Below are 13,900 nucleotides of genomic sequence, written 5' to 3'. Positions count from 1 at the left end.
TAGCCACCTTCCTTAAATTACCAGGAAGATGGGCCACTTAAGAAGCCATTCCCTCACACTTGCAGTTAGGAGAAAGAAAAGTTTATACATGTTATATTGGCACCTCTCCTTTTCAGAGTCCTCTGGGCTAATCTAGGAACTCTTCAACCTTCATTACTTTCTATTATTAAAGGACTAGGGTAAAGGTACTTTATTGTGTGCTTTCTGACTTCTGGTAGGGTATCCACAGTATTTCCTATGTTACCTGTACTTCAGAAACATGCTGAGCCACTTGTAATTTCTTTGAGGTAATCTTTTTTTTTAAACACTAAGGCAAAGAAAAGACGTGAGGAAAAACAAAGATAGCGCCAAGAAACCTTGAAAATACACTTCTACAGTTGCACTGACAGACCAGGGAGATTCCATCTCTAAATTCTACTCCATGAGCAAAAGGAGTTGGTCAAAGCTAAACAAAACAGCAGGAAGACTTGAGGGCCACAAAACTATGACCATCTTAGAAGGAAAACCAAAATGAAACAAAAATAACAAGAAAAGCCCAACCCGCTGCCACCAAGCACCAGAAAATACAAAATGCTTCTAAAAATACAAGGTCATAAAGCACTGAACAAAAGCCAGGAAATTCAGAGTTGAGTACTAAATTACACGTCCTTAAATCACTCAGCGCCTCCCAGAAACCTGCTCTATAGTCATCAGCCTCCTTTATTATCTTTGTATGGGGCATTAAACTTAGCATTTTTAACAGAATATTTTGTATGTAATAATAATGGCTCTCTGTAAAGTCTCTGAGAGTACATTAAATCCCTTCATGGCAGCCAAATCCTGCCATGTGTTTGTGTTCCCGTTTTCCTCCTCCGATTAAACAGTTACATGTTTATCGAGATTCCAGTTGAATTTCTCCACTGTAAACTCTGAAAAAGGGTAACTGCAAGGTTGTTTCTTTCCCCTCCCATTACGTTCATTTGACTACAGACTGACAAAAGATCCAGTTCTTCGCGGCCAACTCAGATGTGGTTTTGAATCTGCACCACTTCTACTTTAGGACTTGGGCCTAGAACACCAGATGTGTCTGTGTTTTTTCAGGTCAGAGTGTACGCTTATGTTTCCAGGTTTTATGACATTTCATAACAAGCAACACAAATTTTTCTTCCATCCCCTCTTGCGAATTTACACAAATGCATACTCCAATTTTTACCTCTGAAAGTCGGTAACTTTAACTATGAAACATCTAGGCAGAAAGTTATATAGTCACCTTTATTAACACAAGCCCTATTAGCATTCCTCCCCTCAAATCACTCTGCAGGCTGCACAACAGTTAGGCTAAACTATTATCAGTGGTTTTAATTCCATTTTTCACCGTCTAAAAAATAAACTGCGTTTTTATCTGTGCTTTCCCCTCCCGTCATTTCCGTGTTTAACAGCTTAACCCTTGCTCTTCTCTCTCGAAAAAAAGAAAAGCCACTTCTTTCCTGGCTCATTACCATAAGCCGGACACGTCATGCCGATTCTCCTTTATTCTCCTGCCTCAAACCCAAACCTTCTGGTGATACCTGAATCCACGGAGGAAGTCTCAGAGTTTACATAATGCCCACTCCAGGAGCACAAGGAGGCGGAGAAGGGGGGTGGGCGGCCCCTTGCCCCCCCCCCTCCCCCCGCACCGCGACAGAAGCTGGGGGAGGGGAGAGAAAATAAAGCTGAAATAAGGAAAACCAAGACTGTTCTCACGCTGCGGGCAATTTAGGGGATCGGAAGGCAGAAAAGGAGAAGAAAGAGGGAGAGGAGTGTGTGTTATTTCCTGTTATTGTTACTCCCGTGCCCACCGCCCGACGGAGGGGTCGGCCCGCAGCCCCCGGCCCAACGAGGGCCCCCGCTCCCCGCCGGGGCCGGAGGAGGTTGGCGGCGGCGAGGGCCGGCCCTCACCTTTGTAGTGTACCCGCAGGTTGTTCTGAGAGAGGCCGATGTAACTGAATTTGTCCTTCGGGCTCCAGGAGCGGGGCAGCGGCGTCTCCTGCTCGTCCACGGCCGGGTAGAGCCTCTTCAGCCGCCGTTTTAGCTCCTTCTCCTGCTCGTTCAGAGCCGGGTCACCGTGCGGGAACGGCGCCGGGGCACTCGTGCCGGTGGTGGTGCCGCTGCTCCCCGCCGACAGGCCCAGCGCCGCGCCGGCACCGCCGCCCCCCGCCGCCGCGGGCCCGCTGCCGGCGGCGGCGGCGGGTGGCGGCGGCGCAGCGGTGGCCGGCGGCGGCGGCGGGTGTAGCAGGAGCGCGGCCGCCGGTGCGGGGCCGGGGTTGGCGGCGACGGCGGCTGATGGGATCCCCGGCGCCGGCGGGGGAGCGGCGGCTGCCAAAGGGAGCTGCTGCGGCGGGGATTGTTGTTGCTGTTGTCCGGACATCCCGGCTCCGGCCTCCTCCTCCGCCGCCACCTCCCGCGGTCGCGACTGTCACCGGACAGGCCCGGCGCGGAGCGACAGGCAGGCCCGGGCGCTGCGGAGTGAGACTGCCGTCGGCGGGTCACCCCCAACCCGAGCGTCTCGGAAGGGGGCGGGGTGCTGGGGAGCGATGACGACGGCGGCGGCGGCAGCGGCGGCCCGATGGGAGCTGCCCGGTGGAAGCGCCGGGTGCGGCGGGCCCAGGCCGGAGGGAGTGAGGGCGGGGAGAGGAAAGCAGAGAGCAGCGGCGCCCGGCGGAAGCGAGGCGGGCGGAGAGCGCGCGCCAGGCGCCACGGCAAGGCGGGCAGGCGGGTTGGCTCCCTCCTCCTTCTCCTCCCCCCCCCCGCCTTCTCCGGTGGCGCGCGCGCGCGCGTTCTCGCTCTGTCCGGCGCGACGCCGCCGCGGTGCGTCCCCGAGTCAGCTGAGCCCGGAGAGCGGCGGCGGCGCGAGGGCGGGGAGAAGGGGCGGGGCCTCCGCGCCGAGGCGCGAGGGCGGCGGTGAAGCGCTGAGGGAAGTGGGGGCGAGCGTGAGCGGCGGTCTGTGCCGCCGTCGGTGGCAGCGGATGGGGAAGATAGGTGGGGACAGACCGGTCCGGTGGCTGGGTGGGTGCCTCCTGTCAGGCCCGGCCCGACTCTGGCGTCCCCGTGCCCCGCGGGCTGTGCCGAGGCACAAGGCCAATGAGAAGCAGGAGAGAGCAGAGCTGGGCAGGGCAGGGCGGCTCACGGGTGCCAGAGAATTTTGGGGGTGCTTGTGGGTACTACACCAGGCTGATAGGGTCAAAGGGAGCAAGGGGGGTAGGAGGGAGTGGTGTTTGGGGTCTTTTTCATAGAATCCGCTAGGTTGGAAACGACCTTTAAGATTATCAAGTCCAGCCATTACCGCAGAACTGACACCACCACTAACCCATGTCACTGAGGGCCATGCGCATGTTTTTTGAACACTTCAGGGACTGTGATTCTGCCACTTCCCTGGGCAGCCTCTTCCATTGACTGAGCACCCTCTCTGTGAAGAAATTTTTCCTAACATCCAGTCTAAACCTCCCCTGGCACAGCTTGAGGTTGTTAGCTTTCGTCCTACCACTTGTTAGTTGGGAGACCAACCCCCACCTCACTGCAACCCTGCAACCTCCTTTCATGTAGTTCTAGAGAGCGATAAGGTTCCCCCTGAGCCTTCTCTTCTCCAGACTAAACAACCCCAGTTCCCTCAGCTGCTTCTCATAAGGCTTGTGCTCCAGACCCTTCACTGGCTTCAAGGCCTTTCCTTTCTCTTCCTTCCCAGCCACCGCCCCCCCGCCCTGTGGTTGTTTTTTTGCATATAATTTTGTTGATTGATCAGTGATTGCCTGCTCTGATAATTTGTGTCAGCAGTGAAACATTCACAGGCAGGCAAACAGGGCTTTGAAAACATTGGAAGAGGAAGGGAATAAGGGAATTTCTCTGGCAGGTCTAAAACCTGAAACATTGGGCATGTCACAAGCCATTTCCAGCTGCCAGTGTGTTGTACAGAAGCAGGAAATAGAGGAGGTTAATTATGCTTTACCTGTGTGAAACAGCTGGTGAGGTAATGGAGGTGTGACACTCATAAAGGCATATACGAAGCTAAACATTTCTTCCTTATAGTCACCTACATATCCTGTGTCACGAGACTGCTCTGTAATGTCTAATAGCATCTATGGCTTAACAAAATGCAATTATCTGAAAACACCCTATCAAAAGGAGCTGCAGACTACACAAGAGTAGAAATGCCTAGGGCAGACATCAGAACATGTGCTGGATCCTGCCCGTGGGTCAATTACCCTGGCACTGGTAGGCTACCTCCCACTAGATTTAAGTTTGCTTTCTAATACCTAGAGGTTGTTGTAAACCATCAAGCTTAGTAGTTTGGACTTATTTTTTTAAGAAATACAGTGTTTGGCTGCATAGACTTGGAGAATACATTTGCTATGCTCAAAAGTGTAGGTGTGTCTTAACTATTTTTCTGAATGTCAATAAATTTTCTGCCACGGCTACTTTCTGAGTCATGGCTCACTTAGCATTTGTGCAGAAATATTTCATGTCATCCATTTTGAGATTGCCACCATCAAGTTCCTGTTTCTTGTACAATAAGAAAGGAGAGTAAGCACTTGAGTGGTTAATTCTTGATGTTACCTGCTACTGATTGCTTTTATCCTGTCATTTACCATTTTCCTAGGATAAGTGATCCAAATCTATCAAAACACTGTTTTCTATAAAAGCCTTTTCCCCCAAGCATGCCCCCAGACAGACTCATCCACATCACTTTTTCTGAGGTAGATATGCTTTAGACTATGCCAGAGGAGAAAAATTCTTTAATGTAGAGGTATTCTAATACTTGGTATTAAGCAGTTTGTTATTTATTCCTTCTGTGTTCCTCTAGCTTAGTTGTTTTCTCACTAGAGCTTCCCGAGGATTAGACATAGCACATAGATATTTATATAAGTGCCCAATTGCTTCTTTTCAGTTGTCGTAAATGAACTGGAACTTGTCAGCTTTAGAAGCAGTACTCGTTCCTCTCTTAACGTGTGTTATTCTGCATTTTCAATATTGAACCTAATTCACCATTACATGATGCATTCTGTTTCGTTAAGACTTCTTCATCATCACAGTCCCCTCTTGTCTTGCTTAACTGAAATAATTACGGCAGCTGCAGATTTTACTGACTGATAATACAGCCCTCTTTTAGATCAGTGGTAAACACAGCAACAACATGAGACTTGGGACACAGCCCTGAAGCAGGCTGTTGTTAACCTTCCGCCATTGCAGAAACTCACTGTTGAATTCTCTTCTTTGTTTCCCAGCTCCAGTTTTTGAGCCATGATAGTACTTTTCTTTCTGTCCAGTGATTACTGAGCTGCTTGAGTTGTCTGTACCTTAGGGATTTAATTGAAGGCTTTTTGAAACGCTGTAAAATATTAACTAGTCCACTAAAATCACTTTGGGTTTTGGGTGGGTTTTTTTGACACTTCTGTTTTTTTGGTTGGGGTTCTGGGTTTTTATTTTGACACTTTCAAAGAATTTCAGTAGATGGATGATCTAGAAATTATTTTGCTTTGCAGAAAAGCCTTGTTAGGCCTAATTTCATACACAGAGAGTCTCTTCTGTGTGCTTGTTCTTTATTTATGTTTAATTTTAGTGACCATTTCAACCAAAGAAAATGCAATCCAAGCATTCTAGTAACTGAGGGTTTTTACTTGACCTCTTGTTGAATGTATCAACAGGGTCTCAACATAGTGGACAGGGGTTTTTAAAGCAAGTGCAGCTCCATCACACGAGGGCCCAGCTCTTCCAGGCAGGCACGATACACAGGCATCAGCTCACTGTTGGTACATTCCTCCGGGAGTGCAGAGCCAGAGGAGAGGGGAGAGCAGCCCCTGAATGACACCCTCCAGGCAGCATCAGTAAGAATGAAGTTCTCTTGATTGCACAAGCACACCTTCTTCTCACGCGGCTCTCAACAGCAGAGTGTTCTGCATGGCCTCTGCATGGCTGAGGTTCATGTAACTCCTGAATCCTGTGTTGGCTGCTCTATTTTCTTTAAGAACAAGTAAGTGGGCTATGGCCATCTGTGCCAATGGTACTGATAGCATTCTGGTTATCATCAAGAACCAGAGGCCAGATTCTCCCTGGGTGTCTATTGCTGTACATGTCCTTTGTCCAGCCTGTAGGACCAAGCTTCCTATTACACGAGTTTAGTACACATGCCTGATGAATTTCCAGCCACTTTTTCTCTGAAATCTAGTATCTCCTGTTTGCAGTGATGGTAACTGTTTGCTGTTCTTATTTAGTATTTCTCCTGGTTAAGTTTTTCCAGTGCATGATTTCTTTGTAACTGTTTTGGAATTAATTTCCCTGCTTCAAGAAGCTGCTTGGAAATCACCAGTGTGTTATTTCTTTTTGCAACTACTGTGCTGAGTTACTGGTCCTAATCAGAAAAGAAAACCACTAAGAAGTATACTATGGCATTTCAGCAGTGTTAAGGATAGATCTCTTCAAACTACCTGGGGGAATTTTTTGCTGAGCCCTTTGCTATTTGGAATATTTTTTCCTGCTAATTTAATTGTTTATATATAGGATAGGCTTGATGAACTGACAAATGAAAGACTTGCCAAAATGAATCATGTATGAATTATAGGCCATCATCAGCTATTAACTTGGTTGAATCAAATGGTAATCAAGTTGCAATTTACAGTATTACTATATTGCTGCTCACACATAACATGGTGCTTCTGCTTTTATGAAACTGAGCAATCCGCTAATAGAAATAATTTTGTCATATGAGTCAACTATACCTGTGCCTATCTTAGGCCAGGAGTGATTAGAAATCTCTCAATTGCCAGTGCTTCAGTCATGGTATATATATATATATATTTATATAGATGAAAAAATATATAGGGAGAGATCTATATCCATTTGTACAGCAGCGTGTATACACAGCAGGAGCAGGCTTGTTCTCTGTATTCTCTTTTTACCTTTCCAGTGTGTACATGGGTGTCTATGGGGACCCCAAGTTCTATAGAAGTACAATCCACTCGTTGTACAAAATCTCACCAAATTTAATTTCTGTAGTCAAATTTCTTTCAGTTTCTTTAATTGTTAATGAGTTTCAAGTTTATTCATAGTTAAATTCGTGCTTTTCTTTCAAAGCTCTTCACCATATTCTCTTTCCACACTGAAGAACAATTATTTTTGATCATTTTCTGGTGCATAGAGTTATTGTTGTTTGTTTGTTTGTTTGTTTTCCCCAGTATTAAAAGACAGTTTAAGGAAAATTGAAAATCTGTTCATGGGGATAGATCATAAACAGAGGATTGCATAGTCTCTGCTGTCTGGGCTACTGTACAGGCATCATATTCTAACTAGAATGTCAAAATGAGCACAGAAATAAAATGAAAAGAATGTTTATTTGCAAGACAAAATTGTGTGGGAGCAGGCTAGAAAATATGATGAAACACATTGGTTTATTCCTTTTGTGAAAACAGACAGCAAATCATAACACTATTAGAAGTGATTCTCAGCTAGCAGGTCAAGATCCATTTCTGAGTCATGAATTTCAGCTTAGGGCAGAAGCAAGTTGGTATGATTTAAATGTTTAAAAATTCACAGTGGCCAGAATTTCTACAGTAAAAGAGTTTGTTTGGCCAGATCAGCTTGGACTGAAAAATCCCTTTGTGGTATGTAACCAAGTGAAGTGAGGTTGAGGAACAGAAAGAGATGGAAGGAAAGAAGGAAGGGACTAATCATCCAGTCTCCTTGGACTAATGACTGAAGCACTCTGCACTCCTTTTCCGCTTGCCCAGTCTGGGTGCATTGGCAGTCTGACTCTTGAAAGTTCCTGGAAGAGTTCCAGTACCCTTTTAACTGACGAGGGGGCAGGTGGACCATGAAACTGCCGAGTCTGGAAACCGCTCTGTGGCTGGGCACCATGGGACATTCGATGCTTAGGGTGGAAATTTGCAAGTTAGGCACTTTCTTTACGTATTTTGAAGTTCCTGCAGCAAACCAGGCAGTGTTTTGTTTCCAGTCTGTGCATTGGTAGGGTGCCCATTACCATAGATGAGCAAGCTCAAAGACTGCAGGCTTTCAGAAACACATGGGATGTGTCAAGCTGACCCACTTCTTGAAAGCCAGGATAGGCCTTTGTGAAATGTCCTGTACTTGTTAGATGTTAGGATGTCAAGAATGTTTAAGTCTCCACTGACGGGATAATTATTGTTATGGTGTTTATAGGGGTGGGAGGGCCCTAAGGGAAAGGAGGCCAAAAAGGAGAATCAGGAAGTGAGATGAGTAAGGCTCCTGGAATTGCAAGCAGATGGAGTTTCGTCATGCTTTTTTCTTTAGCTCACTTGGCTGTTCAGTAAAATAGATGTTGTAGAGAAATAAATGATGTAGAGAAACTTTTTTTTCCTGTCTGCATCTCTCACAGAAATTCACATGTTACACATGCTAATCTTAGTGGCAGAATTAGATTTTAAATGAATTTAGGAACTTGAAAATGTTGGGTGAAGGTAAAAACACTGAATTTTATTTGTTTTATTTATTGTAGCTCCTCCTAGTCCTACTGCCAATCTGCAGTTTGCCTCCTTCAAGTCTGTTCCAGGGAAACAAGTTAGCATCAAATTCTGAATAGCTGCTGAAATCTGAAATCCTGAAAATCTGCTGCCGTTGTTAGACGGTAGTATTTGACTATGCAGGACTGATCATTATGTTATGATTTATGGAATATATTACATACACCAGAAGCCTGTAGGATGTACAAACAGTTGCCTCCTTTTATTTTAAGAGTACAAAAACATGCATCTACAAAGCACATCGTCTGACAAAATGCAATCATTTTCTAACTTTGTTCAGTTATAGTAACCTTGGAGAATACTTGCATGACAGAGCAATTAAAATATTCCAAACAAGGTCATGATTTTGCAGGCGATTGTTTTCAAGATTAACTTGCCATTATATATGCTGTCATGATTGCAGTGTATATACTGAGAAGCTTTGAGGAACAGTAGCTTCCTGTTCTAGTGAACATTATTATTATTATGATCAGCAATTATTGTTGTTTGCCAAACCACACCTATGCTAACCTCTGTCATCAACAATGGTGTTTAATAAGCTTAAAAATGACTAAATCTTATCTACTTGGCAACTTCTTTTAACTTACCTTACAAACTTACCTGTGTGAGGACACTATAGATTATGGTATGAAAATCTTCACTATGTAACAGCTGTGGTATTGTCACTGATTTGGTATAGATGCATGGTACTGCCATTCTTGGAAGTGTCTTATTAATAAAGTTGGTTTTCCTTTCTAGGAATCAAAATGCTGAGGCAGCCTGAGAGGTTGTCTTGACCTCCTCTCCCCTACATGGCTGGACCAGCTATCCATGAGCATTTCTGACAGGTACTTGCTTAGAATCTTCTTAAAAATTTCCTGTGACTGATAAGCTAACAGATTTGTCTTGTGTTTTGGCTAGTAACAATGTCAGGGAATGCTTGAGTGGTTTAAAAATACGTATTTAACTCAGATAGTCTGAAAACTAAATGGAATACAAGCGTTTTTGTTGCTTTAAAAAAAATTTCAGCAGTGCTTTTTGAAGTACAAAATTCAAGTTTTGATCCAGATTTGCTTTGCCACAGTAAGCTTTCAAAACTCATGAGTCAATGCCCACCCACAAATGAAACTGGCTTAAAAGCCCATTTTCTTAAAAATAAGACATTTAGAGAAGATGGGTAGGTGGTTGGTTATCTGCCATCTGTTTTCTGAGCTCTTAGGAGACCTTCCTTTCATATTTACAAGCTTTTGCCATACAGAAGAATTAAAAACTTGCTTTAAAAATGTAAAACCTAGGATTTTTACTGCATTCCCTTGACTGGCAGCTGAAAAAAGTATTGAAAGATTTGTGTTGAAATAATGAAAATCAGCAATACCTAGTTTAACTTGACCACATTCTTTTCCAAGTAAAAGCTCTGTAGAGAAACAAACAGTAATCTTTATATATAGAGTCCTTCATGTTGCACATATTTAGTATATTTTGAGAAAGGTTGAGGAAAATTGTAGAGTGCAGAGTTTTCCCTCTCTGAAAGCTCTCCATTGTATATTGCTAACTTCAGTTTTCTGTTTCTTAAGGTACTTTATGTACAATAATGCTTGTTAATAGGCAAATGCTCTCTCTGCTTCTGGGCCCTAGTAAGGTCAGACTTATGGTAGAGAGGAAATTATTTTTAAATGTAAAGATTGTAGGAAACTATCAATTCAACGTTGTCATGGATTTGTCACACTTGGCTAGTTCTTGGTAATTAAAGGAAGGTTTTGATAAGCAGGTAGTTTGCTTAATTTTAATATTCTGTGATTAGAAGTTCTAGGATAAATTTGCTTGTTAGAGATTCCTTATTTCTTCTAGTGAATTTGTTATGTTCTTGTGACTCCTCGTTTCTTCTAGTGAGTGTTGTTGACGTGCCAAGCAACTGTGACTAAATTCTGCGAATGCAGAATGCAAGCACACTCTTTTATATAGCTGTTGGGTGGTTCTAGCAACTTGCAAGTTTACAGAAGTGCCATATGAAATTCATGTGGCAGGTAGCATTTATCCCCAGCTCTGGATTAACCCTTACAAAAAGTGGCATCTGTAGGAGGCCATATGTTCTAGAGAAGGTCATTCTCTCTAACAATAACCAGTAGAATGAAGTTGTACTGGACAGCCAGCCCAGTAGCAAGAGCAATACAAATCATATCAGAAAATTGTATCCTTAGCTTATTTTAGACTTTTCTTGGTTTGCTGCACCAACCAGCCTGGATTTTTAGATGAGTGTCCATGCTAAAAAAAGTGCATTTGAGACTCTTAGGAATCTGAAAGTGCATTTCTAAAAGTTACTGCCAGGCTGCAGAAAGGTATGAACTGGTGCATGGAGAGATGTGTTTCAAGAGATGTGTTTCAGTTCTGATTGACATAAGGTTCCAGGGCCACTTAGCCAGCACTGTGGAAGCATACCAGAAGCTGTCAAGCACTATGTTTTCTCTCTGTGGAAGGTTTGCATTGGTTGTGGATGAGCTGGTGGTGAGCTTTACCTGGCACAAATTTAGCATGCCCAGTAACAGCATTCTGTGTCAGTACTAGAAGCTGGAATCACTTCACTATCCAGCACATTAGGTGTCTCACCAAAGTTCTCACCTTGGTTCTGTCAGCAGTTAGTGGAGAAAGGCACCTGGAGGACATCCCTCCCATTCTATCATGTTTGACTAAAACAGATGAACATATTCTTGCTCTGGCAAAAAGTTGTGATCGTACACCTGAAGGCTACCAGGATGAAAATGCACTCAGAGGGAAAGAATTAAAGCTGCAAAAGTTAATCCAAATTAACATGTTTCTTATTATCATGAGTGCTTGACTTTGAAACCTTTATAATGTGTTACAATATTTTTACAGGCATGAAATATTTACTTTAAACTCATTGTATGGGAAATATAAATCTATGCTGTTTTAGATAGCATCATTTATGGGGCTCTTTTTGCTTTTAGTGATTTTTTTTTTAGTACACATTTGGCTCACAGAGACAGCATATTGTTCAAAGCATTCTTTTGCTCTCCAAATCCTCTGCCTGCAGCATGAATTTCTTTATTTGATGCAATTCAGCACAAGGGTCTTTACCTGACCTCTGTGGGTCCCAAATGAGCTGTTGGGTGTCACCAAGCATCCTTCTGACATGCCTGGTCAGCACAAAGGCAAGCTGTGTGTGCAGTCCAACCCAGCACACAGGTGGCCCAGCAGGAAGAGCAGCAGTGGGTATGGGCTGGCTTGCTGTCCTGCTTTCCAGCCTGAGCTTTGTGTCTGAGCAAGGAGAACAAGAGGTGGCGGTGGCAAAATGCTGAAGAGATGAGACCAAATGCTGCTAAATATGTGGTACAGCTGAAGTGAGACATGACTCAGTGACATGTAATCCATGGCTCATAGGAAGAGGTGAGACAGTGCTTGGGTAAGAGGAAATACAGTTGCAGAATTAAACACTTCATAGGAAAAATAGCCTCTGCACCTTAGTTACTGACATCTCAATTTTCACCAGGAATTGTGGTACGTAGTATGAGGTGTAAATGTTGGCCCTAAGACTGCCCCTCATCTCTAGGAAAAGCTTTGACCTTTTGCACACTTGCTACATCTTTGCAGCATTTTCTGTCTACCCTCCAAACCTCAGTCTTTTTTCTGCATTGAACTTTCCTGCGCTGTATCATTTAATTTCTTTTTATGCAGAAGTTAAAGTTCCTTGTGGGCAGAGATGCTTATTTGTCTGTTATAGTTTATCCACTATATGGGAATCATGTAGTTATATAAAACTAATACTATTAATAGCAGAGAAGGCAGCAACTTCTCTTTCAAACTTTAAATACAAACTCTATCAATTTAAATGGAAGCATGATCCATAATTAAAGTGGCACAGTGTTATGTACAGGAATATTGAACCACAGTGAAAAACACAGGAAAAGGAAGTATTATAACCATGCCTAACCATAGAGAATATAAATGCATCCACACAAATCTTCCAAATGTTCCTTCGTGGGGTGTGCATTTACAGCTTGGTATTAGCTCAGGAGGACTGATGTGAGCTGGAAGACAAAACCAGCAAGCATCACTGGGGCAACAGTGTAGAAAATTGTAGGACTTCCCACACACACACACTGTAACAAGGAGTTGATCATCCCTCGTTAATGAACGGCCAGTAACAAGCATGTGTGGAAGCAGTAGTTAAAAATTGGCCAACAAGAAGGGCCAAGTGATGGTTATCTGAGTTTTTGCTTTCTGGCTTTGGCAACCAAGGATTCTTGGTGTTTCTGAAGACATGAATGCTAAAGATGGCATTTCCAGCAACATCTTCACAAGAGGTGTACTGAAGTTGGACATCAACACTGCCTGAAAAACAACTCTTCTTCCTTTTAATATGAGTCCTAAAAGCAAGGGAAGGTAGCAAGACAAGGAGCTGTATGTAGCTGGAATTAGCTCTGTATTTTAGTAAAACCCTGTATAGTTTCTGAGCCTGTTCAAGAATGACCTTTTACTTTAATTTTTAACTAAGAAGAAAAGACATACAGTACAGGTATAATATTTATCCTCTAATACTTAGTGCAGAACTTAAAAAGCATGGTAGGAAATGGCCAGTTATCTACTGAGCATCTACATATGATTCTACAATACGATTGTGTTTAATTTAAATACATTGTCAAATTAATAAGGCATGAATTGTTATTTATTTACTTATCATTAAGTGATAGAACATTCTCTTCCACATCCTAAAGGTCATTACCACAGTATATTTATTTTGGCTTCTCAGTGATGTTGAACATCCATTACTGTGCCTTTTACAAATGCATACATGAAAAAAAAAAATCACTAATTCATGCTCCTTCAGTACTGCCAAGAACACAGCAAAGTGTAATCAAGCTGCATATGGTTTGACTGCAGTAAAGTGTCTGCATCCTGCCTACACTATAGGTGTAGCTCTACTGGAAGAAATATCCCAACTAGGTTTCAAGGGTTGTATAAAATCCTCCTAGAGGAACTTGAGAGCCTAGAAGAAGAGCTGTCCTCAGCTGGCTCCAGTTTGATTCCTCTGTGCCACATTCTGAGCCTAAACAAAAGTTACACTCATGGCTGTGGTGCACAATTCCAATCTACTTACATGTTTTCCTCCCACAATTATGAACCAGTAAGGGAAAAAAATTGACCAACAGTGCTTTAGTTACAAAATCAACAGATGCATGACACAAATTCTTGAATATGCCATTGCAAGATGATACTCTTAAAATAAACATCAAAATATTACGTACCACACAGTTGTGCCTTTGTTTGCTAGGGCTGAGATGATGGACAAAGCATCTACTCTAATACTGCAAGAGCTTCTGACTAGAAGTTCCAGAACAAAAGTCCTAGTCCTCCAGTCTTGCTTGTGCTAGCAGGATATTGGACTCTCTTGGATTCTC

The 13,900-nt window shown here is 43.5% G+C and overlaps 1 protein-coding gene across 6 annotated transcripts in view; it reads right to left on the bottom strand.

Moving 5' to 3' along the window:
• Window positions 1-2,841, bottom strand: part of RANBP9 (RAN binding protein 9) — a 39,861-nt gene extending 37,020 nt beyond the window's left edge. For 2 of the 6 annotated variants that reach the window (XM_062617997.1, XM_062617999.1), the window contains exon 1: window positions 1,918-2,841. In XM_062617997.1, the coding sequence (XP_062473981.1) occupies window positions 1,918-2,386 (469 nt within the window). In that variant the 5' untranslated portion in view covers window positions 2,387-2,841. Of the gene's footprint in view, window positions 1-1,478; window positions 1,615-1,917 lie in introns of those variants that run through there. The other 4 variants (XM_062618000.1, XM_062617996.1, XM_062617995.1 and 1 more) reach the window with 4 other exon arrangements.
• Between the last annotated feature and the right edge of the window lie 11,059 nt (window positions 2,842-13,900).

This window comes from Pezoporus occidentalis, unplaced genomic scaffold (genome assembly GCF_034315485.1).
Source record: "Pezoporus occidentalis ecotype Australia unplaced genomic scaffold, CSIRO_AGI_Poc_V1 ctg2, whole genome shotgun sequence".
NCBI classification, from domain to species: domain Eukaryota; kingdom Metazoa; phylum Chordata; class Aves; order Psittaciformes; family Psittacidae; genus Pezoporus; species Pezoporus occidentalis.
Note: the sequence above shows the minus strand (reverse complement) of the source record. Positions and strands in the feature narration are given on the sequence as shown.